The sequence below is a fragment of the Aulonocara sp. 'chitande type north' Nkhata Bay genome, linkage group LG16 (assembly GCF_057382095.1).
Source record: "Aulonocara sp. 'chitande type north' Nkhata Bay isolate Kocher_YH1m ecotype deep benthic linkage group LG16, A_spYH_male_GT1.1, whole genome shotgun sequence".
Taxonomy (NCBI): Eukaryota; Metazoa; Chordata; class Actinopteri; order Cichliformes; family Cichlidae; genus Aulonocara; species Aulonocara sp. 'chitande type north' Nkhata Bay.
This window is the reverse complement of record NC_141359.1, coordinates 12,374,709-12,401,900: the sequence shown is the minus strand read 5'-3', so window position 1 is coordinate 12,401,900 and position 27,192 is coordinate 12,374,709. Positions and strand designations below refer to the sequence as shown.

At 46.8% G+C, this 27,192-nt stretch overlaps 2 protein-coding genes across 7 annotated transcripts in view; both read right to left on the bottom strand.

The window, feature by feature from the left end:
* Window positions 1-465: 465 nt before the first annotated feature.
* LOC147311107 (trace amine-associated receptor 13c-like) overlaps window positions 466-27,192 on the bottom strand; it is a 61,777-nt gene continuing 35,050 nt past the window's right edge. The window contains exons 2-3 of one of the 2 annotated variants that reach the window (XM_086266036.1): window positions 1,714-1,902; window positions 466-1,279 (exon numbers count right to left, since the gene is read on the bottom strand). In XM_086266036.1, coding sequence (XP_086122162.1) covers window positions 466-1,279; window positions 1,714-1,886 — 987 coding nt within the window. In that variant the 5' untranslated portion in view covers window positions 1,887-1,902. Of the gene's footprint in view, window positions 1,280-1,713; window positions 1,903-27,192 lie in introns of those variants that run through there. The other variant, XM_086266037.1, reaches the window with a different exon arrangement.
* On the bottom strand, window positions 13,964-21,306 carry LOC147311112 (trace amine-associated receptor 13c-like). Of its 5 annotated transcripts, none has more exons than XM_086265967.1 (2): window positions 21,278-21,306; window positions 13,964-14,777 (listed from the first exon to the last, which is right to left on the bottom strand). In XM_086265967.1, exon 2 carries the CDS (start codon window positions 14,702-14,704, stop codon window positions 13,964-13,966), a length of 741 nt encoding a protein of 246 aa, XP_086122093.1. In that variant the 5' UTR covers window positions 14,705-14,777; window positions 21,278-21,306. The 5 variants fall into 5 exon arrangements, with proteins under 5 accessions (XP_086122093.1, XP_086122090.1, XP_086122089.1 ...); XM_086265964.1 differs by lacking the exon at window positions 21,278-21,306 and adding an exon at window positions 14,971-15,146; XM_086265963.1 differs by lacking the exon at window positions 21,278-21,306 and adding an exon at window positions 14,902-15,143.

Below are 27,192 nucleotides of genomic sequence, written 5' to 3'. Positions count from 1 at the left end.
CGCTATGCGTCGCCAGGTGTTTCATCGGATTTCAGGTGTTACCTCCTTTGACAGTATCACAGTATCAGCTTAAAGCACTTGTTGCAGGCTGCTAAGTTTGCATATTTTGCTGTGAAGTACAGCCAGACTTTTAACCGCTTCGCCTTGGACATTTTTAATCTGTAGCTCTGCTCTAAAAGAACGTACGTACCTGGCCCCGCCTACTATCCTCGGAAACGTAAAATGATTGGCTAGAATCTAAAGTGTATCACAGCTCAGGAAAAAAAAGCACCGAAATAAAGCACCGAAATGTGCGCTGCTTTTCGGTCTGGTTACTACCGTTTATGTCAGAACCGGTGCCATCATGGCACCGGACACCGGTACCCATCCCTATATATGACTGACATAAAATGGTGCTTACAAACCAAAAAAATCTAACAGCTGAAAATAATGACAAAAATTAGTTGGAGAAGAGTTCAGAGTCTTTTATAGTATGTTGGCCTCACAGGAGTTATGCTTGAAGACCTGCAGAGTGACAATAAGTTTAACAGCATTTCTAAACCAGGGGTAAAACAAGGCATAGATCAAAGGGTTTAGACAAGAGTTAATGTAAAAAATAATGATAACAGTAGATGCAGATGGATCATTGACCACATTTTCTTCAGCAAGATAATAGCAGTAAAATGGAGAGTAACATGACAGAAACACAACTACAAGAACCCCCAGAGTCCTGGCTGCTTTCAGCTCAGATTTCTTTGCTTGATTGCTTGAATGCTGAAGTGTGACAGATGTAACATGAGAGCGCATGGCACGAGCTTGAGACACAGCCGCCACAAATACTCTCATATAAAGAACTATGATGACAGAAACCGGAACAATAAAAGATAAAAAAAGGTCAATAATCCCTGCAATATCACTGCTGACAAACATACACTCTCCGTAGCAGGAATTATACCTGCCCGGTTCAATCAGGATATTCTTTATATAAAGACTCCAGTAGAAAATAGCATAAAACCAACATAAGCACACACTGAGTTTGGTTCGTTTCACAGTAATTCTGGTGCGGTAATGCAAGGGGTCACAAATAGCCACATAACGATCAACTGATATTAGAACTATGTTCCCTATTGAAGCACAGATAATGTTGCCGGTCAGATACCAATAAACAGAACACATAAGATCACCAAGTACCCAGCAGGTCGTGCTTCTTAATATTTCTGCTGGCATCAACAGAAGACCCACAAGAAAGTCTGAGACAGCCAGAGAGAGGAGGACGATGTTACTTGGTGTGTGAAGTTTCCTACAAAGAGAAAAAAAAAAGTAATTCATCATTTCAAAAGGTCTTCAGTAAAAATTCCATCAGTGAAAAAGTCCTATTAATAAGGCATGATTCAATCGAGGCAAATAAAATATTTCAGTTGTGATTAAAATACACCAAGAACATGCAAAATTGATTCCACTCATCACTAAGCAATTTCAGTTTGAAGTGTCTGAAGTGTAAGATTAGGATGAAAATAAGACTGCTGACAGCTGCACTGAAAATGTTTTGTCAATCATGTTAAAACCATCTTAGTGAAAATGTTTCATTATTAAGACATGAAGAAGCCTATTCAACTTAACAGTGATAACTGAGACAAAGATATTTATTTATCTAACAAAACGAAAGTAAAAATTAAAAACAGAGATATTTATCAGTTGCATTTCATTATTGTCAATAAAAAAAATCATCTGTGCCTGAAGTGGGAGACTGAAATGATGACGAGAAGGTTTAGAGCAGCAGTGAGCAGAGAGATACAGGAGAACACAATGTTCAGCAGCACGGCTTTCGACCAATGAAGTGTCGGCTTTCTGCAGGAGCTGTTGAGAAATTGTGGAAAACAAAGCGCGGGCACTTTCTGTATCTCCATTAGGCATGTCCAGCTCCTGCTGCTCTGTGATCAGAGCCGTAGGGTGGATTTATCAACCCCCACTCCAATCCCCTCGTCTTCACTCACGAACACACTGTCCCTCCTATTTCTTTGCGCACAATCGGCACTTCCACTTTGTCAGACTCACTATGTCACGCAAAGCGTATTAATGTCTTCTTTATTTGAACTATTAAAACCAGTCCTACAGCTTGTCACTACAGAAGTTGTCATGGTTTAATATCTTCTTAATACACAAGGGTCACAATTATTAATCAGCTTCAAACCATATTCTTTTTTAATAATACTAATCGGAGGTAATTCTCTCTTTTTTTTTTAAGTGTATTTACCACAGATGCTGATGGTACAGGGCTAGAACAGCAACTTTGTTAACCAACTATTTCTTCATATCCATTTGCTTTAACTTTTCTGGTAAAAATGACTGTATTGGGTCCAATGATGAAATGGGAAAACAAGTCCAACAACATGCAATCAGTCTGCTATTAGTTTTTTGACAAGACAAGGTTTCATTGGCACTTTCATGCAGTCTGTTTGCTATGATACTGTACTTATTTCTGATAAATCTTAAATCTTTTGACGTTTGCATCAGATGTGTAGTGCTCGAAAGAGCCAGGGGCTGAAGCAACACCAGCATGAAAACCATACATTGGGAGGAACTCTCTCACCCACGGACTAGGGCGGAATAAATGGAACAAATTTGTAATTTATAAAGTTTGTTAGTTAGTTCTAGTTAGTTCATTATATTAAGCTGATCTAATGTAGTGTTAGTCTATATTACAAATACCAGTTAATTGGGTATTATGGCACCTGTGGTTGGCAGTGTCATTGCCAGTGTTTCTGCAGGTGTCTGTATTTGTGGTCTTTTTCTGTGTGACCTGTATCGCTGATTTTTGATGAGATTGCAACTTCCTTTGTTTTTGACTGACACACTGTTTCAAGTCCACACTTTTAGCGCAAGCTGAAACAGAGACACGATGATGGTCCTTTTTCCTCAATCGGTCATGTGATTTGGATGCACTTGGTGAGCTGGTCAAGAACTGTTCGAGACTGAACATTAAGTAATATGTAATATGGCTCTATTAGTTAAATAGAGCCATATTACTCATCGAGGGTGGTTAATATAGGAGGGACTCAGCATAAGTGAGCAATTCACACTCCCCAGAGCTTTTCCATGCCATCACAATAAGCTGTGGGTGTCACGGCTGGCGGGGTGAGCCGTGTGGTGTTGGAGGAAAGGAGGACCCAAAATGCAGGCAGCCGACTGATGATATGAGTGAGGGTTTATTTACAGGTGACAGTGGCAGAACAGACAACGAAGCATGAGAAAACAACTGAAGAAACCTAAATTGGCAGAACTAAATGACAAACCTGAGAGCATACAAAAGGGGTGTGGGGCAGAGACAGGAACGGAACACCATAGAACGCAGACGAGCCGACAATGAACACAGACCGACACCCACTAAATATACACATACAAGGTAATCGGATAATCACACACAGGAGGGAAGAACAGCTGAACCCAATACACATGAGGACCGGAGGAGACAAGCTGAACACAATGACAACAGACACAGACTTTCAGAACAAAACAGGAAATCTAGAACCCGAACCGGACACAAGGGCGGAGGGCACCGAAGAACTAGAACAGAGGAAAATGATCACAAAACACAAAACGCTGGGTCAACGACCCAGGACCATGACAGTACCCCCCCTCCAAGGGCTGGCTCCAGACAGCCCAAAACAAAAACAAACGACCAACCCAGGGCGGGCGGCGGGGGCCCAGGACGGAGGGACCAACACCGAACAAAAACAAGCTCCAGCGAACCAAGTGAATTGTCCAAAACAGAAACACACATGCTGGAGTTCAATAACAAAACACAGTTCAGGAGGCCGGCCCGGAGGCTGACAACTCAGAAGTCCAGGACGATTCATCGTCTGAGGCTGGCCGCGTTGACGACACAGATCCAAAAGCAGACTGCACGGAAGGCAGCGGTGGCGAAGTAGAAACAGTTCAGGGGGCCGACCGTGCACACGACAGCGGCGGCGACGGGGAAACCGTTCAGGCGGCCGACCGTGCGGACAGCAATGGCGGCGACAAGGAAACAGTTCAGGCGGCCGACCGTGCGGACAGCAACGGCGGCAGTGACACAAGTCTGGAGGCCGGCCACGCGGAAGGCAGCGGCGGCGTCTGGGAGGTCGTCCATATCGACGATGACGCCCAACTAGCGGCCTGGCAGATGACCGCCGATGTCGAGGCGGCGGTTTGGGACCCAAAGGCTGCGTGGCCCCTGCAGAAGCAGAGGCCGGACCAGGTGAGGCAGAAGCAGAGGCCGGACAAGGCGAGGCAGAAGCAGAGGCCGGACCAGGCAACGCTGAGGATGCTGAAGCCGGACCGGGCGACGCTGAGGATGCAGATGCCGGACCAGGCGAGGCAGAAGCAGAGGCCGGACCAGGCGAGGCAGAAGCAGAGGCCGGACCAGGCAACGCTGAGGATGCAGATGCCGGACCAGGCGAGGCAGAAGCAGAGGCCGGACCAGGCGAGGCAGAAGCAGAGGCTGGACCAGGCGACGCTGAGGATGCTGAAGCCGGACCAGGCGACGCTGAGGATGCTGAAGCCGGACCAGGCGACGCTGAGGATGCAGATGCCGGACCAGGCGAAGATGAAGCTGAAGCCGGCGAGGATGATGAGGCTGCAGCTGGCAGCTGGACGGGCTCCTCGGGCCCTCCAGCTGACGAGGCAGGAGGCTGGACGGGCTCCTCGGGCCCTCCAGCTGACGAGACAGGCGGCTGAACGGGCCCCTCGGACCCTCCAGCGGAGACAGGCGGCTGAACGGGCCCCTCGGACCCTCCAGCGGAGACAGGAAAGTGCTGGCCGGGCTCTCCAGAACCCCCAGCGGAAATAGTCACTGAACCAGCGGGCACAGGGGCCCCTGGCACACGCAGGGCTGAACCAGCAGGCACACAGGCCTCTGGCAGGAACGGATCAGAGCCAGTAGGCGCACGGGCCTCTGGCAGGGACGGATCAGAGCCAGCAGGCGCACGGGCCTCTGGCAGGGACGGATCAGAGCCAGCAGGCGCACGGGCCTCTGGCAAACACAAAGCAGCCTGCAGCTGCACAGAGCATTGACTCAGCTCAGGCAGCGACAGCCGGGTGCAGTCCTCAGCTGGCTTCTTAACCTCCAGGGGTCCAGAGTCACACTCACAGTCTCTGAACTGGCCAGCTTTTGAGGACTGATTACAATATTGGGTGGTTTGTCTCTCTGCTTGGAATGAACAGTTGAAAAATACACTGAACAAAAATATAAACGCAACACTTTTGTTTTTGCTCCCATTCCCCATGGGATGGACGTAGAGACCTAAAATTCATTCCAGATACACAGTATAACCATCCCTCCCAAACAGTGGTCACAAATCAGTCCAAATGTGTGGTAGTGGGCACATCTGCTATATTGAGATAATCCATCCCACCTCACAGGTGTGCCACATCAGGATGCTGATCTGACATCATGAGTAGTGCACAGGTGTACCTCAGACTGCCCACAACAAAAGGCCACCCTGGAATGTGCAGTTTTGTCTCACAGCAAAATGCCACAGATGCCACAAGCAATGAGGGAGCGTGCAATTGGCATGCTGACAGCAGGAATGTCAACCAGATCTGTCGCCCGCGCATTGAATGTTCATTTCTCAACCATAAGCCGTCTCCACAGGCGTTTCAGAGAATATGGCAGCACATCCAACCGGCCTCACAACCGCAGACCTCGTGTAACCACACCAGCCCAGGACCTCCACATCCAGCAGGTTCACCTCCAAGATCGTCTGAGACCAGCCACCCAGACAGCTGCTGGAACAATTGGTTTGCACAACCAAACAATTTCTGCACAAACTGTCAGAAACCGTCTCAGGGACACTCAACTGCATGCCCGTCGTCCTCATCGGGGTCTTGACCTGACTCCAGCTCGTCGCCGTAACAGACTTGTGTGGGCAAATGCTCACATTCGATGGCGTCTGGCACGTTGGAGAGGTGTGCGCTTCACGGATGAATCATGGTTCACATTGTTCAGGGCAGATGGCAGCTGAGAATGTCTCAGTTCTTGCATGGCCAGCATACTCACCGGACATGTCACCCTTTGAGCATGTTCGGGATGTGCTTGACCGGCATATACGACAGCGTGTACCAGTTCCCACGAATATCCAACAACCTCGCACAGCCATTGAAGTGGAGTGGACCAACATTCCACAGGCCATAATTGACAATCTGATAGACTCCATGCGACGATGTGTTGCACTGCATGAGGCAAATGGTGGTCACACCAGATACTGACCGCTTCTGGGTCCCCAGACCCCCAATAGCGCAAAAAACTGCACATTCCAGGGTGGCCTTTTGTTGTGGGCAGTCTGAGGTACACCTGTGCACTACTCATGATGTCAGATCAGCATCCTGATGTGGCACACCTGTGAGGTGGGATGGATTATCTCAATATAGCAGATGTGCCTACTACTACACATTTGGACTGATTTGTGACCACTGTTTGGGAGGGATGGTTATATTGTGTATCTGGAATGGATTTTAGGTCTCTACGTCCATCCCATGGGGAATGGGAGCAAAAACAAAAGTGTTGCGTTTATATTTTTGTTCAGTGTAGTTCTTTTCGGGTTGGATTGACTCAACTTGTTGTACAGGAGGAGTTGGTGAAGACGATGGCTGAGCTGATAATAAGGCTGATGAGTCTCCTACCAACTGAGCTATTGACTGGGCTATGGACTGTAACATGGTGTCTAATAAGTCTGACTGTGACTGTAACTGGGCTATGGGTAGTGAGGCTGAATGAGATGGAGGTGACGGCTGGGCAGTTAACTGAGCTTCTGGCTGGGAAGCTAACTGGGGTAAAGACAGCTGAGCAGGAGAATGAACAGCCAACAAACAGTTCTCCTTGTCATCTGCTGCACAAAACAAGGCCCCTGAATAAACTGTCCCACAGTCCAAAAAAGGGTCCTTCTCACTCACCACAGCCGGCAGTTCTGAAGTCCTAATATCCGGCTGTGGGGTGACGCGCTGACGGCGTGATCGTCACTTCCTCCCTGCCGACTGCTCCGGCGGGCCGGGCAAAACCTCCGGCGGGCCGGGCAAAACCTTCACCGCCGGGCTGGGTTGGGAAGCGGTAGCGGCTGGAGGTGAAGCTCGTTAAGAATGAAGTCTTGTGTGAGCGGGTGAAGAGAGTCCAGTAGCCAGGAGTGAGAAGAAATTAGCTACTGTAGCCTGGCTTCTACAGCGCGGTGAAACTCCTCTCCCTCTCCACGTTCGAGCCACAGGTTGACCAACCTTGAAACGGAGTCGATTACTTCCTCCCGAAACTCCTGGGAAGGTGCGGATGCTGCTGGGTCCATGTTTGGTCGGCTTGTACTGTCACGGCTGGCGGGGTGAGCCGTGTGGTGTTGGAGGAAAGGAGGACCCAAAATGCAGGCAGCCGACTGATGATATGAGTGAGGGTTTATTTACAGGTGACAGTGGCAGAACAGACAACGAAGCATGAGAAAACAACTGAAGAAACCTAAACTGGCAGAACTAAATGACAAACCTGAGAGCATACAAAAGGGGTGTGGGGCAGAGACAGGAACGGAACACCATAGAACGCAGACGAGCCGACAATGAACACAGACCGACACCCACTAAATATACACACACAAGGTAATCGGGTAATCACACACAGGAGGGAAGAACAGCTGAACCCAATACACATGAGGACCGGAGGAGACAAGCTGAACACAATGACAACAGACACAGACTTTCAGAACAAAACAGGAAATCTAGAACCTGAACCGGACACAAGGGGGGAGGGCACCGAAGAACTAGAACAGAGGAAAATGATCACAAAACACAAAACGCTGGGTCAACGACCCAGGACCATGACAGTGGGTTGATGATGATGAGGTCTTTTGATTACTTACATACTAGTGTAACAAGATGGTTATGGCAGAACCCCCCACAGGACTCCATACACTCAGTTTAACTCTACCTAGTCAGGTAGACTTTCCTAGAGTAATATTGAGACAAATTAAGGGAGATGTGTTTAATTGATAATAGGCAGCATGACCTGGCACTTCCGCTGAAACCTCCATACCTCCCCTGCAGCTCAGCCATAAATCACACCGTGCCACACACACACACACACCCACTGATCACCTTGAACTTGAACAATTGCAGAGCTGGATACCAATGCAATTAAGGCAGTGACATTATTAATGCACTGGAATGGTCTGAGCAGAGGTTTGAAAGGCCATCTGGTACAGAGACATCAGTATCCACCAGCCTATGGACACAAACACCCATATGCATACACACTCAAACACACTGTCCCTTCTAACTAATAGGAGGTAACAATACTAATAGGAGGTAACTCTCTCTCTATCTTGAACTTGAATGTTGGTCACCCCCTGGATCGCCAAGCACTCTTTCGCTCAGACAACTTCTTGCTGTACACAGTTGATGTCACGGTTCGGCATGGCAAACCGTGGGGGGTGTGGAGAAGGAGGACCCAGGCGCGGTGCTCTATGTACAAGCAGTGCGTTTATTTACAGTGATGGAACTGATACACAACAATAATACATCCCCGTGTGCTCCCGACTTCCACTCCGTGTCTTCTCCCAGTGTTTGTGCCCATGTGCCTGCTCCCTAGTGCCAGTGCACTCTGTGTCTGCTGCCCTCTCATCCAGCAATCCTTCCTGGGAAAATAGAGGCAGTAGTTAGTACCCTCAGTTCACTTGGTAAGCTCACACTCACAAACAGACCAGCTCGGGTGTGGCCAGTCCGCCAGCAAGGCCACACCCACCAGGCCTGAAGGCGCCCGCAGAAACACATACACACACACACATACAAGCAGGGATAATGAGGGACAGCAATACAAAATATATATTATAATATTAGTCCATAACTGATCAGGGATCCTGGGTCGCTCAGACCCAGGACCCTGACAGTTGATCCTTTTGCTGACAAAACAGGTAGGTAAGGGGGCTGGTCAGTAAATAAAGTGATAGCAGCTGACCAGCCCCCCAAAACCGCCTCACCTCTGTTTTTGGTTTTGGGGGTCTGGCAGGATTCGATTGCCGCTGTCTTTCCTGTTTGAGGGTGCACCTGCCCATCCCCAAGTGGTACACCAAATACTGTACCTCCGTATGTCCAAAGCACACTTTTTGGGGGCAGCCAAGAGCCCCGCTTGCCTCAGAGACTCCTGCATCATGGCCATCATCTGTACATGCGCCGACCAGGTGTCATTGTCTTTGATAATGTCATACAAGTAGGCAGCAGCACATGCATGTGCGGTTGCAGCACCCTGTACATGAGAAAGTGGAAAGTGGCCTGGCTCTGAACAAGCAGAGCTGAAAATGAATTGGCAAAAGCCATACAAGATGTAGAAGGTCATTTTTTCCTTAGACTCTGGAGACTAGTTAATTTGCCAGTATCCCTTGGTCAAATCTAGTGTTGTGAAAAAAGAGCAGTGCCCAATCAGTCCCGGAGCTCGTCAATTCAGGGCATAGGATAAGCATTAAACTGTGTGTAGGCCGCACAGAACCATATAGACCCATTCGTAGGATATTCGTAAATTTCACCATGAATACATTTTAACTCCACAATTCTCCGGGCTGAACCAGGGTCTGAGCTCCTTCACCATCCCTCACCAAGTCTCGATGCACATACGAGAAAAAAAAAAAACTGCCTGCAAACTCAGCAACTGGATAGTCATATGGAAAAAGAAGTTTTCATGAGTGTAAATAATCCTTTGAGATCTTATTTCAAAGGTTGCAATAGCTTAGTCAGAACATAAATTAATTTGTTGTACAAACTTAAAGTCACATTACCAAATCATCTTTACTCATGTTTTAGATAAAGCATATCATCTTCCATGAATTTATCCATTTGTAATTTTTATAACAACTCATTCAACTTTTCATAAACTATAGTCTTAAGTTTCATCATACTGGTGTTCCATGGTCAGTATGGGCAGATAATTATGAATAATTTATGGCAGTTGACAATAATTTTGTGACTGATTCAGGTATTTACATTTAATGGAAAAAGGTCAAAGCATGTCCTGTGACTGTTGGTGTGACGCTGTAAAATCTATTTTTATCATTTGATATAAGTCTTTACACATTACATTATATATGATTATATATTGTGTTTAAATGCCATTGTACATCTAAGGTCTATTTTTGCAAACCATGGTATTTTGGAAGTCATTTGGAAGATAATGGCCCTCAGTTTTCATGACATCTCTTTGGCATTTTTGCAGTTACATATGGGTCATGGATCATATAGATTGAAGCATCTCACCAGCAGTCCAAGGTTTCCAAAGAGTATTGGTACTGGCTGTTCAAACTGTTAAAAAAGCCAGGGATTCCTATCTGGCTCTTCTTGACTATAGATCTATCCCCCTTCAGAGTGGTTACAGAACAGCTCAGCTCAGCTTTGCACCACAGTGCTAATATTTCCTTCTCTTCTGGATCCTACCTGGCCCGAGATCATTATGTTCACTAAGGTAGAAAAGTTGAAGAGGATGTTAGATGCTAAGGAGTACAACAGGCATCACACTGGCATAGATGGTCTTCCTGTCGAATTTTACAGATCTTTTTGGTCGGTGATGGATGAGGATTTGCTGGAGGTTATCACGAATAGTCTGCATAGAGGCTTTCTGCCTCTGAGCTGTAGAAGAGTGGTCATTACTCTGCTACCAAAGAAGGGAGCTCTATGCAATTTGAAAAACTGGCGACCAGTCTCTTTTCTGTGTTCAGACTGTGAGATTCTTTCCAAAGCCTTGGGGACTAAACTTTGGGATATGATGGCTTCTGTCATTCATGGAGACCAAACAAGCAGACTAATAAGTGATAATATCACTTTAATTCAAGATATTTTGAAAATCTCTAGCTCTTTGGACATAGATATTGGTCTCATTTTTATAGACCAACAAAAAACTTTTGACCGGGTTAAACACCAATATTTGTGGTAAACTTTGAGTGCTTTTTGCTTTCAGCCCAGGTTTTAAAGCAATGATTCAGGTTCTGTACCATGACATTATGAGTGTACTGAAAATTAATGGAGTCTGTTAAGGGTTCAATATTGAGGAGGAGAGTAAAAACGACCAAGCTCTTCTGGACCATGGTTGTTTTTACTCTCCTCCTCAATATTCTTAAGTGGTCCATTCAATTTTCTAATGGGGATGAGGCATGGATATTCTTTGTCAGTGTGATGGCTGCAGTTTCAGCCACACAGTGGCAATATCAGTGTAGAGGCTTATACATAACACTGGATTCACATTTGTCTGTCTTTAAATATAGGAATTAATTTAAAGGACAGTGAATAACTGGTTTTGGTTTAGAATTAGTTTGTTATGTTAGTTTCAGTTAGGCTTTGTGTGTTTTTACCCCTTTTTGTGTTTTTGTGGGCTAATCAGCCACTATTTAAGTTTCCCCTTCATCTTGTTTAGTTAGGTCAGTGTCAGAGTTTTACCCCTGATACTGCTGGATAAAACAGAAACTCACTCAGGAACAAGGTCACACAGAGCTCAAGTTTTCACTCGCGAGGGGGAAGCAGCTGTCTCCAACCCACTTCAACTTGCTTTCCCCCTGCAGGTTGTTTTTATTGGTTATACACATGAATATTCATAAAGCTTGTTGCTGTATTACCTATGAGAAATTACTATAACTAGATACAAAGTGTGATTGTGCTGTGCAAGCGTGATTATACATTGTGTGTGGTTATATGATGGGAGTGCAGCTCTCCCAGATTGTTGTTGGTAGAATCTGTTCTTCTCAAGGCTGCTTGTTCCCCTTATCAAAGTCATGTACGTAGTCATATGCTTAGGTTACCGAGATAGCAAACAGAAGCATTCTAGCTTTCTAAATGGCAACCTACAATACATACATTAAACCTAACAGTCAGCTTGTTTGAGTTATCAGTATTGTTTTTTTGTCAACCTTGAGTAGAGTTCTGTTACTTTGACCTCTTTTATGGGCTCAAGATTTAGATTTTTTTGGTCTTTGGTCAGTGGGTTTTGGTCAGTGGTTGTTGATCAGTGGTCATGAGAATTTGCATAATTATGATGAAGGAACTGACCTCCCAGCCCATTGTCCCTTCAGTGGGCTGGTTTCAGTCATTATGCAAATGTACTCTTAATAAGATTGGGGAAACCTGCAGTCAGCTGAAGAAGTCACTTGGGTGAGTGACGAAACGTTTCTCTCACAAAACGCTACGTCCAGATGAACAGAATCAACTTTTGGAGATTTACTTTTCTGGATGATTGAGAATGCATCAAGACTTTATTCAAGTAATTAAATTGAATGTTTTCTTCTTGTTTATGGAATAATAAATCACCTCACACAGGAAAAGAATTTATGGAAAGACCAACACATAGGTGGGCTTTCACTGCCAAACTTGCACACGTATTATTGGGCGGCAAATCTTAATGCCATCCCTTTATGGCTAAAGGACTGGAATGATAAACTATCAAAACTTGGTACGACAGGGGCATTCACAGCATTGAAGATTTGTATATTATTGATACTGTCACAGCCTGGGGGATCAGCAGGGCGCTCATCAGCTGTTTCTCTCTCTCTCTCTCTCTCTCTCTCTCTCGCCTCCTCTCTTTCTCTCTCTTCCTGTATCTCGCCGGGGTTCACGCCCTCGGCCCACGCCCCTTGGAGGAGGAAGCACCTGAGGCTTATTAACGCAACCAGCATTTAAGCCAGACGATGACTGCTGTTCTTCACTTGATCATTGTGTTTGACTCGCGTTAGTGTCATCAAGTTGCCAGCTAAGTTTTCCCTTCGTGTTTCTGAGCATTGAACTACCGAACATTTCCCTGTGTACAGACTCCCAGGACTGTTTTCCCGTTTCCCGTGTGGTGAGTGTCGGAGAAAGAGAGCCTGATCATGTGTGTGGATTGTTGCAAGAAGAGCGAAAGTCTGTTTCCCTGGATTTCCCTGGAGCCCCATCACCCCACTTTTGTACATAGCACTATTTCTGCAGATTTGTGTATACGCTCGGTGAACTGTGTAAATAAATTGCTTGTGAAGCTTCCTAATTCAGAGTCCTGCATGTGAGTCCTCATGGCAAACAGTAACAGATACGTTTGCTAGCTTTGAACAACTATCTGGAAAATTAGATCTGAATAATAATAATTTTTTGCTATACTTGCAAATTAGAGATTTTATATGTAAAAAGGGTTCTAACTTTGCTACATTACCCGCTCCTCCCTGTTTGGATTCCATACTAAGGGTCAATGAGATGAAAAAAGGCAGAATATCATTTATTTACTCAAATATCATGAATAGGTGTAACCTGTCTATTACACACATTCGAGAACAGTGGGAGAAAGATTTTTTTAACACTACAAATAAAGTGTTAAAAAAAAATGAGGGGCAGATTACAGCGAATGGGTGAATTGGGCCCCTGCAGCAGCCCCAACTGGATAATATGGTGCTTATAAAACACCAAGATGATGACACTATATAATAACAAGAGAAAACATGAACCACTGAAGTTAAGAATATTTTATTACTTTGAGCCAAAATCTGAATATACTGAAAAAGAGTGGGAGTGAGATTTAGTAGGAAACATTTAACACATCCAAATTCATAATTTTTACTTAAGAAGTCATCATAAGTGCAAAAGTTAATTTTACTTATAATTTACTGGTAAGGACATACTGCAGTCACAGTTCATATCTTTTTTCATTTTTACATCTGTACTAATCATTACTGACATTATCTATCACTAAATATACCCATAATTCAAAGTCAGTTTCAGTAATACAGTAAAAATGCATTCTTTTCCTTATGCTTATCCAAATCAGGGTCCAGATAGGTGGCCAGTCTATTTATGGCCAACACATAGAGACAGGCAACCATTCACCAGCTAACTTCCATTTTTAATTTCATGCATGGAGTAGCTGCAGAAACCAGAAACTAAACACAGAAAGACCCCGGGGTTTTCTTGCTGTGGGGTGACAGCGCAAAACATTGCACAACTGATTTTATATCTTAGTAGAGCAAGTTTCATACTCTTTTTATAGTATGTTGGCCTCACTCATGTTATACTTGAAAATCTGCAGAGTGATGATAAGCTTAACAGCATTTCTAAACCAGGGGTAAAAGAAGGCATAGATCAAAGGGTTTAGACACGAGTTAAAGTAAAATATAATGACCACAAAAGATGCAGCTGGATCATTGATTGCATTTTCATCAACAAGAGAAAAGTAGTAGAGTGGACAGAAGCATGCCAGAAACACAACTACAAGAATTCCAAGAGTCCTGGCTGCTTTCAGCTCAGATTTGTTTGTTTGATTCAGTGAGCGCTGCAGTGTGACAGATGTCACATGAGAGCGCATGGCACGAGCCTGAGACACAGCTGCCACAAATACTCTGATATACAGAACTACAATGACAGAAACCGGAACAATAAAGGAAAAAACAAGGTCAACAACAACAGCAATATCATTGATGACAAATGCACACTCTCCGTAGCAGGAATTATCCCTGCCTGGTTCAATTAGGATATCCTTTGTATAAAGACTGACGTAGAAAAAAGCATAAAACCAACACAGACAAACACTGAGTTTGACTTTCGCCAAAGTAATTCTGCTGGGATAATGCAGAGGGTCACAAATAGCCACATAGCGGTCAACTGATATTAGGACAATGTTCCCTATTGAAGCACAGACAATGTTGCTGGTTAAATACCAATAAAGAGAACAAATTATATCACCAAGTACCCAGCAGCCTGTGTTTCTAAGGATTCCTAATGGCATCAACAGGAGACCGACAAGAAAGTCTGAGACAGCCAGAGAAAGGAGGAGGATATTACTGGGTGTGTGAAGCTTCCTGCAGAGACACAAAAGAATTTAATGCACATTATTAATGTCAAACTGTCTTCATTGAAAATGCTGCATTAGTAAGGCTTGATTCAGTCTAGGCAAACAGGACATTACAATCATGGTTAAAATACATCAAGCAAAATTCACTTAAGTGATATAATGTACATTAAAGTTGTCATATATTTAAAATTAATCTCTGCCTGAAGTAAGAGACTGAGATGATGACGAGAAGGTTTAGAGCAGCGGTGAGCAGAGAGATGCAGGACAGCACAGTGTTCAGGAGCACATCTTTGGACCAGTGAAGTGTTGGCTTCCTGCAGGAGCTGTTGAGGAGTTGTGGAAAACACAACTTGTTTTCTTTCTGCATCTCCATCATCAGACAGCCGCAGCTCTCTGATCAGAACTTTTTCTTATAAAGCTGATTAATCTCCACCTTCTCACCAAGCTCTTTCAGTTTTCAAGATGAGGAGCCTCCTCTTTCTCTCAACCAAACCTGTTAACGCAACACAACTTTTTTTTATACTCACTGTCTCACACACAATTGGTAAATAGTTTTGTCATTAACCTGGTATTAATATTGCTCATTATAGTTAGATTATTGTCTTGTTATGGTGACCTCAATTAACATCAGGTTTCATCCACACTCTGCAATGAGCAAACAACTTTAACAAGCTGTTTCCCCCACAGTTTGCAGAGGTTCAATTCTTCGTAAGAGGACACAGACATGCCCATCGCACAAATTGTTGATTCCAGTGGCTTGTAGTGAAGTTAGCTTCCAGACATGACAGCCAACTGTGGCCACAGATGGCAGCAGTCTACAGGATGGAGGCAACTGTAGGACATCCTTTGTGTGGCAGAACACTGTTTGAACAGGAACTGTAAACAAAAACAGCGGATCATACTGGAAACCACTACTAAGGTCTTACTGAAACTTAGCATGTTATTCATTTATAATTCCTAATTTTATATATCTCTTGGAGATATATCCTTTATATATTTATAAATGCACCATGCGGCTTAGAGTGAAACAGCATTTTGGTACACTGTATACTGCAGGGGTCTCAAACTCGCGGCCCGCGGGCCATTTGCGGCCCACGTCACCTCTACTTGCGGCCCGCATATTGATGTGAAGAAATAGTTGTAAAAAAATATTATATGAAAAATTATTTAATATGAAGGCAGAGTGTTACAAGCACAGCCCTTTAAGACTGTAGCCTTTTTAAATGCACATAGACACTAAGGGTTTTCGGGAGGAGCCGGGCTGCTCTCTGAGAGGAAGCAGGAACCATGCTCTCCTGTGTTTTAAATGCACTTTAGAACAGCACACAGCAACACTACATATGAGCGGGCGTAGGGAGGTTTGGGGTCTTCACTCACCCCGGTTCTGTTAGCCGTCAGATTGGGGTCTGGGATGTGGGGCCTCCCTGCTACTGCAGATAAGGAGGTGGTCCGCTTGCCTCCACCCCAGAGAGAAGGGTTACATCTCCTGGGTCTAGGTGCGGCTTGCCCCTCTGGGGGCGAGGGTACCTGGACCCGGGATATAGAGTATGATTGGGGAGTGCGACTGTCTGTGTAGTGTCTATTTGTGTCTGTCTACACGTTGGGTGAGTGCCGAGTATTTGGTTGTGTATATGGGGGTGGGAACGCACGTTTGTGTCCGCGTGCGCCTGTTTGTCTGTGTCTATATGTCAGGTTGGGTCTTAGACTCAACCTCTCTGGGTACATCGCAGGCCCTCCAAAGTACAGAGGCCTATCTCCCCTCACCACACTCCCTGCGGTTCCCCCCCCTTTGGTGGTCCTCCTCGGGTCCTTGTACTCTGGGGCCTCTGGATATCTGGGGCCTGGATCTCCTCCATACCTGCTTAATGCCCTGGGGGACGGGGCTATGGCTCCCCACACTCCCTAGCAGATCGCTACATAGAGAAACCTTTGGAATACAAGCATGCTGATCCACGCAGGTGTACACACAGGTGTACACACGGGTGTTCACAGACGCGACTACACCTTTCTTGGCTGCTGCCTCAAAGCACATTGTGCACTGTCGATCTTGCGTGCTGCACAATATCGTTTATTTTCAGTATCTACTGTTATCTACTGCTAGCTAGTTTATTGTGATGGTGCTGTGTTTATTATGCTGCTCTTTTTTTGTTTGTTTTTTTTTCTCCATACAGGTGATCCAGGTGTTTTGTTTGTTTTTCTTTCTTTCTTCCCCCCTTTCTCACCGTCTCTTCTCCCCTCTGTCATGGTGCTGGGTCGTTGGCCCAGCGTTTTGTGTTTTATGATTATGTCCTTCTGTTCTAGTTATTCTGTGTCCTCCCCCCTTGTGTCCGGTTTAGGTTCTAGATTTCCTGTTTTGTTCTGAAAGTCTGTGTCTGTTGTCATTGTGTTCAGATTGTCTCCTCCGGACCTCATGTGTATTGGGTTCAGCTGTTCTTCCCTCCTGTGTGTGATTACCCGATTACCTTGTGTGTGTATATTTAGTGGGTGTCGGTCTGTGTTCATTGTCGGCTCGTCTGCGTTCATCTGTGTATCTCTGCGTTTTTGGTATCCTCCGTCAGTCTGCATCTCTCTACTTTTCACCCCGTGCCCTGAGGATTTCTAGTTGCTCTTTAGTTTTCCCAGTTTAGGTTTCCGTTAGTATGTCTCATGATTCGTTGCCTGTTCCTGCCACTGTCACCTGTAAATAAACCCTCACTCATATCATCAGTCGGCTGCCTGCATTTTGGGTCCTCCTTTCATTCCACAACACGACTGCTGCCCCAGCCGTGACAGTACGAGCCGACCAAACATGGACCCAGCATTATCCGCACCTTCCCAGGAGTTTCGGGAGGAAGTGATTGACTCTGTTTCGAGGTTGGTTAACCTGTGGCTTGAACGTGAGGGAGAGGAATTTCACCGCGCTGTAGAAGCCAGGCTACAGCAGCTAATTTCTGCTCACCCCTGGCTACTGGACTCTCTTCACCCGCTTGCACAGGACTTCCTTCTGAAAGAACTGCACCTTCGACCTCCAGCCGCTACTGCTTCCCGACCCAGCCCGGTGGTGAATGTTTTGCACTGCCCGCCGGGCAATCTGCGGCCCGGCCCGCCGGATGTGGAATTACCCGGCCGGTCGGAGCTATCCCCGAGAAGGAAGCGACGTTCACGCCGCCGACGCCCATCGCCACAGCCGGGTCCCGAGACTTCTGAGTTGCTGTGGTGAGTGGAAAAGACACTCTGTCTGTTTCGCCAGACCTTGTGACTGTTTATACCGGGGCTGTGTTTTTTGAGTCAGCTGCCCAGCCGTCACCTCCATCGCATTCAGCCTCACAATCCATAGCCCAGTCAATAGCTCAGTTGGTAGACGACTCATCAGCCTTATCATCAGCTCAGCCACCTATTCAGCCATCATCTTCACCAACTCCTCCGGTACAGCAAGCAATGACAGTTCAGCCCATAAAGGACAGGTCAACAACTTCCTATTCTATTTTATTTTTCTATATATTACTTTGGTTGTAACTATCTTTCTCTATAAAATTTAATTGACTTCTACGGTGGCCTGCTTTTGTTAATAGTAACATGAGTAACGTCCAACATTTTCTCCCCTTTAGCATTTGGCATCTTCCCAACTATATAATTGTTAGGGGTTCCGAAAGAGACTCAGGCCCAGGCCAGGGTTTTCCTTTAAGCGAAGGACAGTGCGTTTATTTACAGTGAACACATACACCAAGTGGCTATATACAACGTGCAGGGGAAACGGGTCCGGGTCGCCAGGGTCCGTGGGAAACAGGGTTGGGAGAAGGGTGTTCCACACTTTCTGTACAAAAAGTTCCCCCTTCAATCACTCCTCTCCGCATCGGGTTCCAAAAACGATCTACACAAAAAACGTCGGGTTAGCAGGATAATAATAAGAAATTCTCAAGGTGAAGGTTAGCCGAAACACAAGTCTAACTGACACTGATAGCTCAACGATCCAGCGAAGACTAGTGCAGACTCGCCATCTAAGTAGTGCAGTAATCAGCTGGGATCAGCGGCCGGTGTGGTGATGAGCAGGTGTGTGGGCCAGCAGCGGGAGCCGGCAGTGAGCATCGCCGTGGCGAGAGAGAGAGAGAGAGTGAGAGAGAGAGGGCGAGAGAGCAAACAAACCACAAACATATTGCCCAATAGAGGATTGACCAGCGGGGCACAGGGACCATGACAGTACCCCCCCCCTCAACGGGAGCCCCCCGGCGACCCACCAGGCTTACCAGGATGAGACAGATGGAAGGCCCGCAGCATACGCTTGTCCAGGACAGCGGCCCGCGGAACCCAGGACCGCTCCTCAACGCCATAGCCCTCCCAGTCCACAAGGTACTGGAAGCCACGCCCGCGGCGGCGAGAGTCCATAATCCGCGTGATGGAATAGGCGGGCAAGCCGTCCACAAGCCGGGCGGGCGGAGGGGGCCCGGAAGGAGGGCACAGAGGGCTATTCCGGACAGGTTTGATTTGGGAGACGTGGAACACATTGTGAATCCTCATGTTGCGCGGCAGCCGGAGTTTCACAGAGACGGGGTTGATCAGCGCCGAAACCTCAAAAGGACCAATGAAGTTTGGGTTGAGCTTCTTGGACTCAGTCCTGAGAGGAACAAAGCGCGTGGACAGCCATACCTTTTGTCCCACGCTGTATGCTGGAGCTGGTGTGCGGCGGCGATCTGCGGTCTGTTTGGTTCGGTCCTTTGTGCGCAGCAACGCCGTCCGTGCGGCCCGCCAAGCTCGTCGGCACCTACGTAGATGGGCCTGGACAGATGGTACAGAATACTCACCCTCGACAGAGGGGAAGAGAGGTGGCTGGAAACCCAGTGAGACCTCGAAGGGAGACAGACCAGTGGCGGAGGAAGTCAGACTGTTATGGGCGTACTCAATCCAGGGTAGTTCATCACTCCAGATGGACTGGTTGGAGGACGCTGTGCACCGCAACATTGCCTCGAGCTCTTGGTTAGCTCGCTCACACTGACCGTTGCTTTGGGGATGGTAACCGGAGGTCAGACTGACCTTTGCTCCTAATGAGGAGCAGAATTCCTTCCAGACGCCAGACGTGAACTGGGGGCCTCTGTCAGACACAATGTCTTCCGGGATCCCATGCAAACGAAACACATGACGGGTAAGCAGTCGTGCGGTCTCCATGGCCGTGGGAAGCTTGGGTAGAGCTATGAAGTGGGCAGCTTTAGAAAAACGGTCTACGATGGTAAGTATGACAGTGTTGCCTGCTGATTGCGGCAGTCCGGTTACAAAGTCCAAAGCTATATGGGACCATGGCCTGGACGGAGTCGGCAGGGGATTGAGCTGTCCAGCGGGCGGCTGATGAGATGGTTTATTCCGGGCACAGGTCGCGCAGGCGGAGACGTACTCCCGAGCGTCTTTAGTCAGAGAGGGCCACCAGAAGTAGCGCTGGAGGAAGTTGATAGTGCGGTGGACCCCTGGGTGGCACGTAAAGCGGGCAGTGTGGGCCCATTGAAGTACTTGAGAACGTACTGATTGAGGGACGTAGAGCCGTTGGGCTGGCCCACCTCCCGGATCCGGTTCCGACACCTGAGCCTCCCGAATGGCTGCTTCGATCCCCCAGGAGATGGCGCCCACGACACAGGTGGCGGGGAGAACGGGAGCGGGCTCAGTGGTGTCCTCCGAGACTGAGAACTGACGGGACAGGGCATCGGGTTTGACATTCCGGGAACCGGGTCTGTAAGAGATGGAGAAGTGGAAACGGGTGAAAAACAGGGCCCACCTGGCCTGTCGAGCGTTGAGCCTCTTAGCTGATTGTAGGTATGCCAGGTTCTTGTGGTCTGTCCAGACGAGGAAAGGCTGAGCCGTGCCCTCCAACCAGTGCCGCCACTCCTCCAGGGCTAGTTTTATCGCCAGCAGTTCCCGATCCCCGACATCATAGTTTCTCTCTGCAGGGGACAGACGGCGGGAGAAGAAGGCACAAGGGTGGAGCTTACCGTCCTTCCATTGCGACAGAACCGCTCCAACCCCTGAGTCGGACGCGTCGACCTCGACCACAAATGGCTGCGTGAGGTCGGGTTGGATCAGGATGGGGGCTGAGGCGAATCGTTTCTTCAGTTCTTGGAAAGCTGCCTGAGCTTCTTTGTTCAACTGAAAAGGAAGCTTGGGAGAGGTTAGCTGGGTCAGCGGCAAGGCAACTCGGCTGAAGTCCCGAATGAACCGCCGGTAAAAGTTGGCAAACCCAAGGAAACGTTGCAGTTGGTGCCTATTAGGAGGTTCCGGCCACTCAACAACGGCTTTTACCTTCACAGGGTCCGGGCGGAGGTTTCCTTGGTCGATTATGTACCCCAGGAATGCAACGGTGGAGACGTGGAACTCACACTTTTCTCCTTTGACGAACAATCGGTTTTCGAGGAGTCGTTGCAGGACCTGTCTGACATGGGTCTCGTGCTCGGATTGGTTTCTGGAAAAGATCAGGATGTCATCTAGATAGACAAAAACAAAACGGTTAATGAAGTCTCTGAGCACGTCGTTCACCAGGGCTTGGAACACCGCAGGGGCGTTAGTGAGACAAAAGGGCATGACAAGGTACTCGAAGTGGCCGAGGTGGGTGTTGAAGGCGGTCTTCCACTCATCGCCCTCACGGATGCGAACCAGATGGTATGCGTTTCGCAAATCCAGTTTGGTGAAAACAGTAGCCCCCTGGAGGAGCTCGAAGGCCGAACTGAGGAGCGGCAGAGGGTATTTATATTTTACTGTGATGTTGTTTAATCCGCGATAGTCAATGCATGGCCGGAGGGTTTTATCCTTCTTTTCGACAAAGAAGAAGCCTGCCGCGACTGGAGAGGTGGAGGACCGAATGAGGCCGGCAGCCAGGGATTCCGTGATGTACTTGTCCATAGCGTCTCGTTCTGGAAGTGAGATGCTATATAGCCGACTGGTGGGTAAAGGAGCTCCCGGGAGCAGTTCGATAGCACAGTCATAGGGTCTATGCGGAGGAAGTGACTGGGCGCGGGCCTTTTGAAACACCTCAGCTAGGTCGTGATAAACAGAGGGCACATTAGTTAAATCAGCTGATTTCAATACCCCAGGAGAGGGCGTTTCAGTGCTTGGAGGCGAGGCTGCTTTAAGGCAGGTCATGTGGCAGTCCTCCCCCCACCCAGTGACACGCCCCTTTAGCCAATCTATGTGAGGGTTGTGCTGTTGTAGCCAAGGATGGCCGAGAACTAGTGGAGTGCGAGTTGCTTTAAACACCAAAAAACAGATTTCTTCAGAATGATTGCCAGAGAGGGTGAGCTCGACAGGCTCCGTCACCAGAGTGATGTCTGGAAGGCGTTGACCTGACAATGCCGTAACACGTAATGCATGAGGCAGGGGCTCCAATAGTAACCCAAGTTGCCGGGCTAACTGACAGTCAATAAAGTTTTGTTCCGCCCCAGAGTCGATTAACACCGATAGGGAGCGGCTCTTAGAGTGAATGGAAAGCGTGGCCGGTAGTGTTAAACGGGGAGGAGCTTCTTCCTGGCTCAGCTCGCCCACCAGTACTCCTACCTTGTTTGAAGTTGAGGAGACGGAGAGCAGCGGCCTCTGCCCCGGTGCCTGGGTTAAACACATTCTTAAATTTGGAGAGAAAGTCAGCGTAGGTGATGACAGGATCAGAGTTTAACACAACCTGGGCCCACTTTAGTGCACGGCCCCTTAGAAGTTGAACTAAATAAGTGATCTTCGCCCCATCGTTGCTATGAAAACGCTGCAGCTCGCGAAACGTCAGAGACACCTGAGCCAAAAATCCGGCACATTTGTCAGACTCACCCGAGAATGGTTCCGGTGTGGGTAAAGGTCCGTCAGACGGCGTACCGACCCGCGGTGAGCTACCTGACGCTACGGCGGGCGGTGCCGCCTGGGGAGCCGGGCTGGGCGGCTGGGGATTCCCTGGTTGCGCATTTCCCTCCAGCGGTATTAACTGCGCCACCGCCAGGGTCAATGCGGCGACATCCTGCCGTAGCTGCCCGAGCATTTGTTCATGGCGGGCCAGCGCGGCTTCCTGGGCGGCCAGAGCCCGGCCCACGGGGTCCTGTCCTGCTGAGTCCATAATGGCTGGATCGTTCTGCAGACTCGCCATCTAAGTAGTGCAGTAATCAGCTGGGATCAGCGGCCGGTGTGGTGATGAGCAGGTGTGTGGGCCAGCAGCGGGAGCCCGCAGTGAGCATCGCCGTGGCGAGAGAGAGAGAGAGAGTGAGAGAGAGAGGGCGAGGGCGAGAGAGCAAACAAACCACAAACATATTGCCCAATAGAGGATTGACCAGCGGGGCACAGGGACCATGACAATAATGTACTACCATAATCTAAACCCAGTCAATAAAACAGAATTTTCTTAAAGCAGACATCAGCGACCCAAAAAAGTCTGCAGCTCCAAACTCTCATGTGAACCTTTCAGTCTCCCCTCCGTTCTCTCTTCTCCTCCTGCTCATGGCAAAGCAAAACAAAGCAAAGCATTCCCCCTTCGCATCCTAACCTTGGTCCCGTCTTTGTCTCAGTGTCAGGTCACATTTCAGTCACACATTCAGTCATTCACTCAAGATATTTGCTGACAGTGGAGACTAATAATCAAATTCTCCACCCTCAGCAACATGAGCTCATTCATTTGTTTTATTTTGTTTTGTTTTTTGTTTTTGGAAAAGAGTTCTTTATTATCTTACAACCTGATCAGATCCACACAGATGGCCTTCTCCTCAGCCAGTTGTAATCTGGAAAAGGTCATCTTAAATTTGTTCTCCCAAAACTTTTACAGCGCTGTTAATTCAATCTTGCAGGCCTGCTTAGAACAAAAATGAGAAAAAGAGAGCTGATTATTAGCTCATCAAAACACAAAACATAATCACCTGCCACGATTTCCCTAAGTGCACTGTTACAATTATAAAGGCCCATTATAGACATGTCCATGTTTAATAAAACTCCCTCTATTGAAATAAGAAAACAAGCCAAACCTAACTGACAGAATCAACCCATCAATAAAACAACAACCCCAAAAATCTTAATCAGAGAAAACTTTTGCTTACTAATCTAACAATATGTTGGCCTCAGGTTCTTCAGCATCCTGACACTCTGAGGTCAACTGACATAATTTCACCTGCTAAATACACAGAAAATCTTGTTAAAAGCCACACAGTTTTGCACAACATTAACATTAATTCCCATTAAGCCCTTTCTAAAAACATTATAACAATCGATCATCACTAAATTCTAAATTTCTTTTCCAAATCTGGAATACTGCACTTAGTCACAGACCTGACCACTTTATTTAATTATCCTGTATTTTACCATTATATATTTTACCAAGCAATTCTTCTCATTCACAGACATGTTGTCAGGCTCAGGAGGGACTCGGAGGCAGACCGTCACTTAAGTTCGTGATTTATTTACACACACAGACAGACACCAGGTGCGAATATATACGGGTGAGGGGGCACAGGAAGAGGGTCTCCGGGGAACACAGGCACGGGAAGAAGAGGGCTATGTACAAAATCCACTGAAGCTCAGGTAGCTCGGACTCCGGCTTTAGCTCACCAACGGCGGTCCTCAGGCTGGCGAGAATTCTAGCACAGAGAGGAAAGGCAGGTAAGTAGTGGCACGACAGAAACTCGAAAAACGGCTCAGATAGGTGATGACACTGACGAGTGTTACACAATAATCCAGCGAGGAAGCACTCTCAGCAGCCGCCTTAAGAAGTGGGTGAGATGATTGCTTGCAGGTGTCCGAGCCAGGGGCTGGAGCCGTCACGACTCCGCCCCGGTAGAGCGCAGTGCGCGGGAGGGGAGAGAGAGAGATGCAGCACAACAAAAACACTTGTAGCCATACAGAGTCAGCCGAGAAGGCACAGGGTCATGACACATGTTTCTTTCACAGCCAGAAAGGAAGCTTCAGTTCTTTTTTTTTTTTGTCGCCACACATTCAGCTAATTTTCATACTCTCTCCTCTCATAAGAAGTTGCCTTGACAAGAGAAATGCATATTTAAAACATTACCACATAATTAAATTATTATTTTATTTTCTTTCTAGAGTAATAACTTGTTTTGCTCAATTGGCACAAAAGCACTTCTAATTCACTATTCTAAAACTACTTTACACTTCCAATCACTGGTTTATCCTTTTTCCTTTTCACAAAAATCCCTCTATTTTCATGGAACTCCCTGAGTTATTCCTCAACTTCAAACTTAAGTGTGTTAAATCTCCACCATTTAGCATTTATGTCATGTATTCGCATTCATGAATGTAAGCATGTCTTCATTGCGTGTATGTATTTGTATTCAGATTAATATTGAGTGTAAGCTGGTCTTCATTGCCTTGATGTGTTTTTATAATCAGGTTTAATTCATGCATCTTTGCACTGAGCTGTGGATTCAAACTGTCTCACTTCTGATTCTCTCCAAAAATAATTTCACATGTAACAATTTGTATATGTGTCTTTTCTATTCAATTGTTCAATTCAATAATTGTTAGTTTATTTATTTCGTTATCTCTCTCTCTCTCTTTTTTTTATTTTTTTATTTTTTACCTCTCTGTTGTGATGTTCTGGACATTTCTAAACCTCCATGAGTTCAGTCTCAATCTTCAATCCAATTTCCCACATGCTTTCACTGCATCATGTCTCGGTTCACCTCTCACTGATCCTCGTCCCTGTTCTCACAGTTTTCTGTGTGGCCTCGCAGATCAATACAGGCCCAAATCAGCTGTTTCCTCTCTCCATTCCTTCTCTCTTGATCTTTTCAGTCTTTTCTTGGAGGATATCTCCCAGCATGGCAAATATGAAACTCAGTATCCAGTACTGTCCAGTGCTTTTGCACAGTCATCCCACTGTTCAACTTCCCAGCTTGTAATTCAGAGTGCATGTTCCATCAAGTGTTTCCTTACATGCTGCTGCTGGAGTCTTCAGTGTTATAGGTCAGTTGCACTGTCTTTTTGCCTGCTGTTAATTCTTCGAGTACACGGTGTTCTGTCTGTCTTCTGTCTTCATCAGGAGACTGACTGTCCTTTAAGCTTCTTCTCAGGATGAGGACAGAATGAGAGGTGAAGCTGTCAAATCTTTAAGCCAAAGCCTGGCCTGTTTTCGTCCCAATTCTGTTAATCTATCATTTTGCCGCTGTACTCACGTTTTCAAGTTGAGAAGAGTCCACCTGTATTGACACACTAAAACATTTATTTAATATCATTTTCATTACCATTTCTTAACACTACCTAGATTTTTAACACGTCTCTCTCTCTCTGATTGCACACTCCACATATCAGCCAGTTTCCTTTTATGGGCATGCAAGCTTGTTCACTTCCTGCCAGACACACACACACACACACACACACACACACACACACACACACACACACACACACTCTTCTCTTCAGTAAATTTTCATCTACAACCTAACCGAACTCTTATTTTATATTTACAGTCTATAGACCCTATGTAACTCTGCTACGTGTTAATATAAAAAGAATGGACCCTCAGTACACACACACATGCACACACTTTTTTTTTTTCTTTTTTTTTTTTGCCTGTCCCGTTTGGCTCTTTTGCCATCAGAATTGTTGTCTAAAGGCAAAGAAAGATGCCCAACGGATTTACTTTACCAAATTGACCATCCCAGCCTTGCCATAATGGTCCATTTGATTCACCTTTTATTGTTTATTTTATTTTCACTTACTGAACATGGGACAGACTTGACTGGGGGAAAGAAGGGGAGAAAGAAAGAGGGAAAGAGAAACAGCTGAGAAGAGGGACGGGGGAGAAGGGCAAAAAACATAAACCAACAGAATGAGCAGAGAAAAAAAAAAAGAAGAAAAACAGAAAAAAAATGCATATATCAATCACCTGGGTCACCTGCTGAGAAAGAAAAAAGAAAACAAGCAGAACAGAACAAGAGTAATAGAATAAACAACATCACAATGATATATGGGAATATGACAGTAAATACTAAATGTTAAACATTGTGCAGCACATAAGATCAACAGAACACAGTGTGCTTTGAGGTAGGAGCCAAAAAGGGTGTAGTTTGTGGGTGTGATCACCCGTGTGTACACCTGTGAGCATGGACGCGCTTGTTTTTTGTTTTTTAAAAGGTTCCTTCATGTAATAATCTGCTAGAGGGTGTGGGGGGGGCCACAGCCCCGTCCTCCAGGGCATGAAGCAGGTATGGAGGAGATCAAAACTCCAGACATCCAGAGGCACCCAGAACACAAGAGACCAAGGAAGACCAACAGAGGGGCAGCCGCGCCACTGTCCCAGAAAGAGCTGAGGAGAGTCCCAGATGAGGGCTCACTCAGCAGCCGCGGAGCAGAAGCCAGGGGGAGTTGCAGTGACGCGCCCGTGAGCTCCGCCGGCAGCCAGCCGTGCCTGAGTGACCGAGCCCCAGGCCGAGAGGCCGGGGGCACCCCACCTCCGAAGTGGCCCGAGCGAGCCCCAGGCTCCAGGCCCC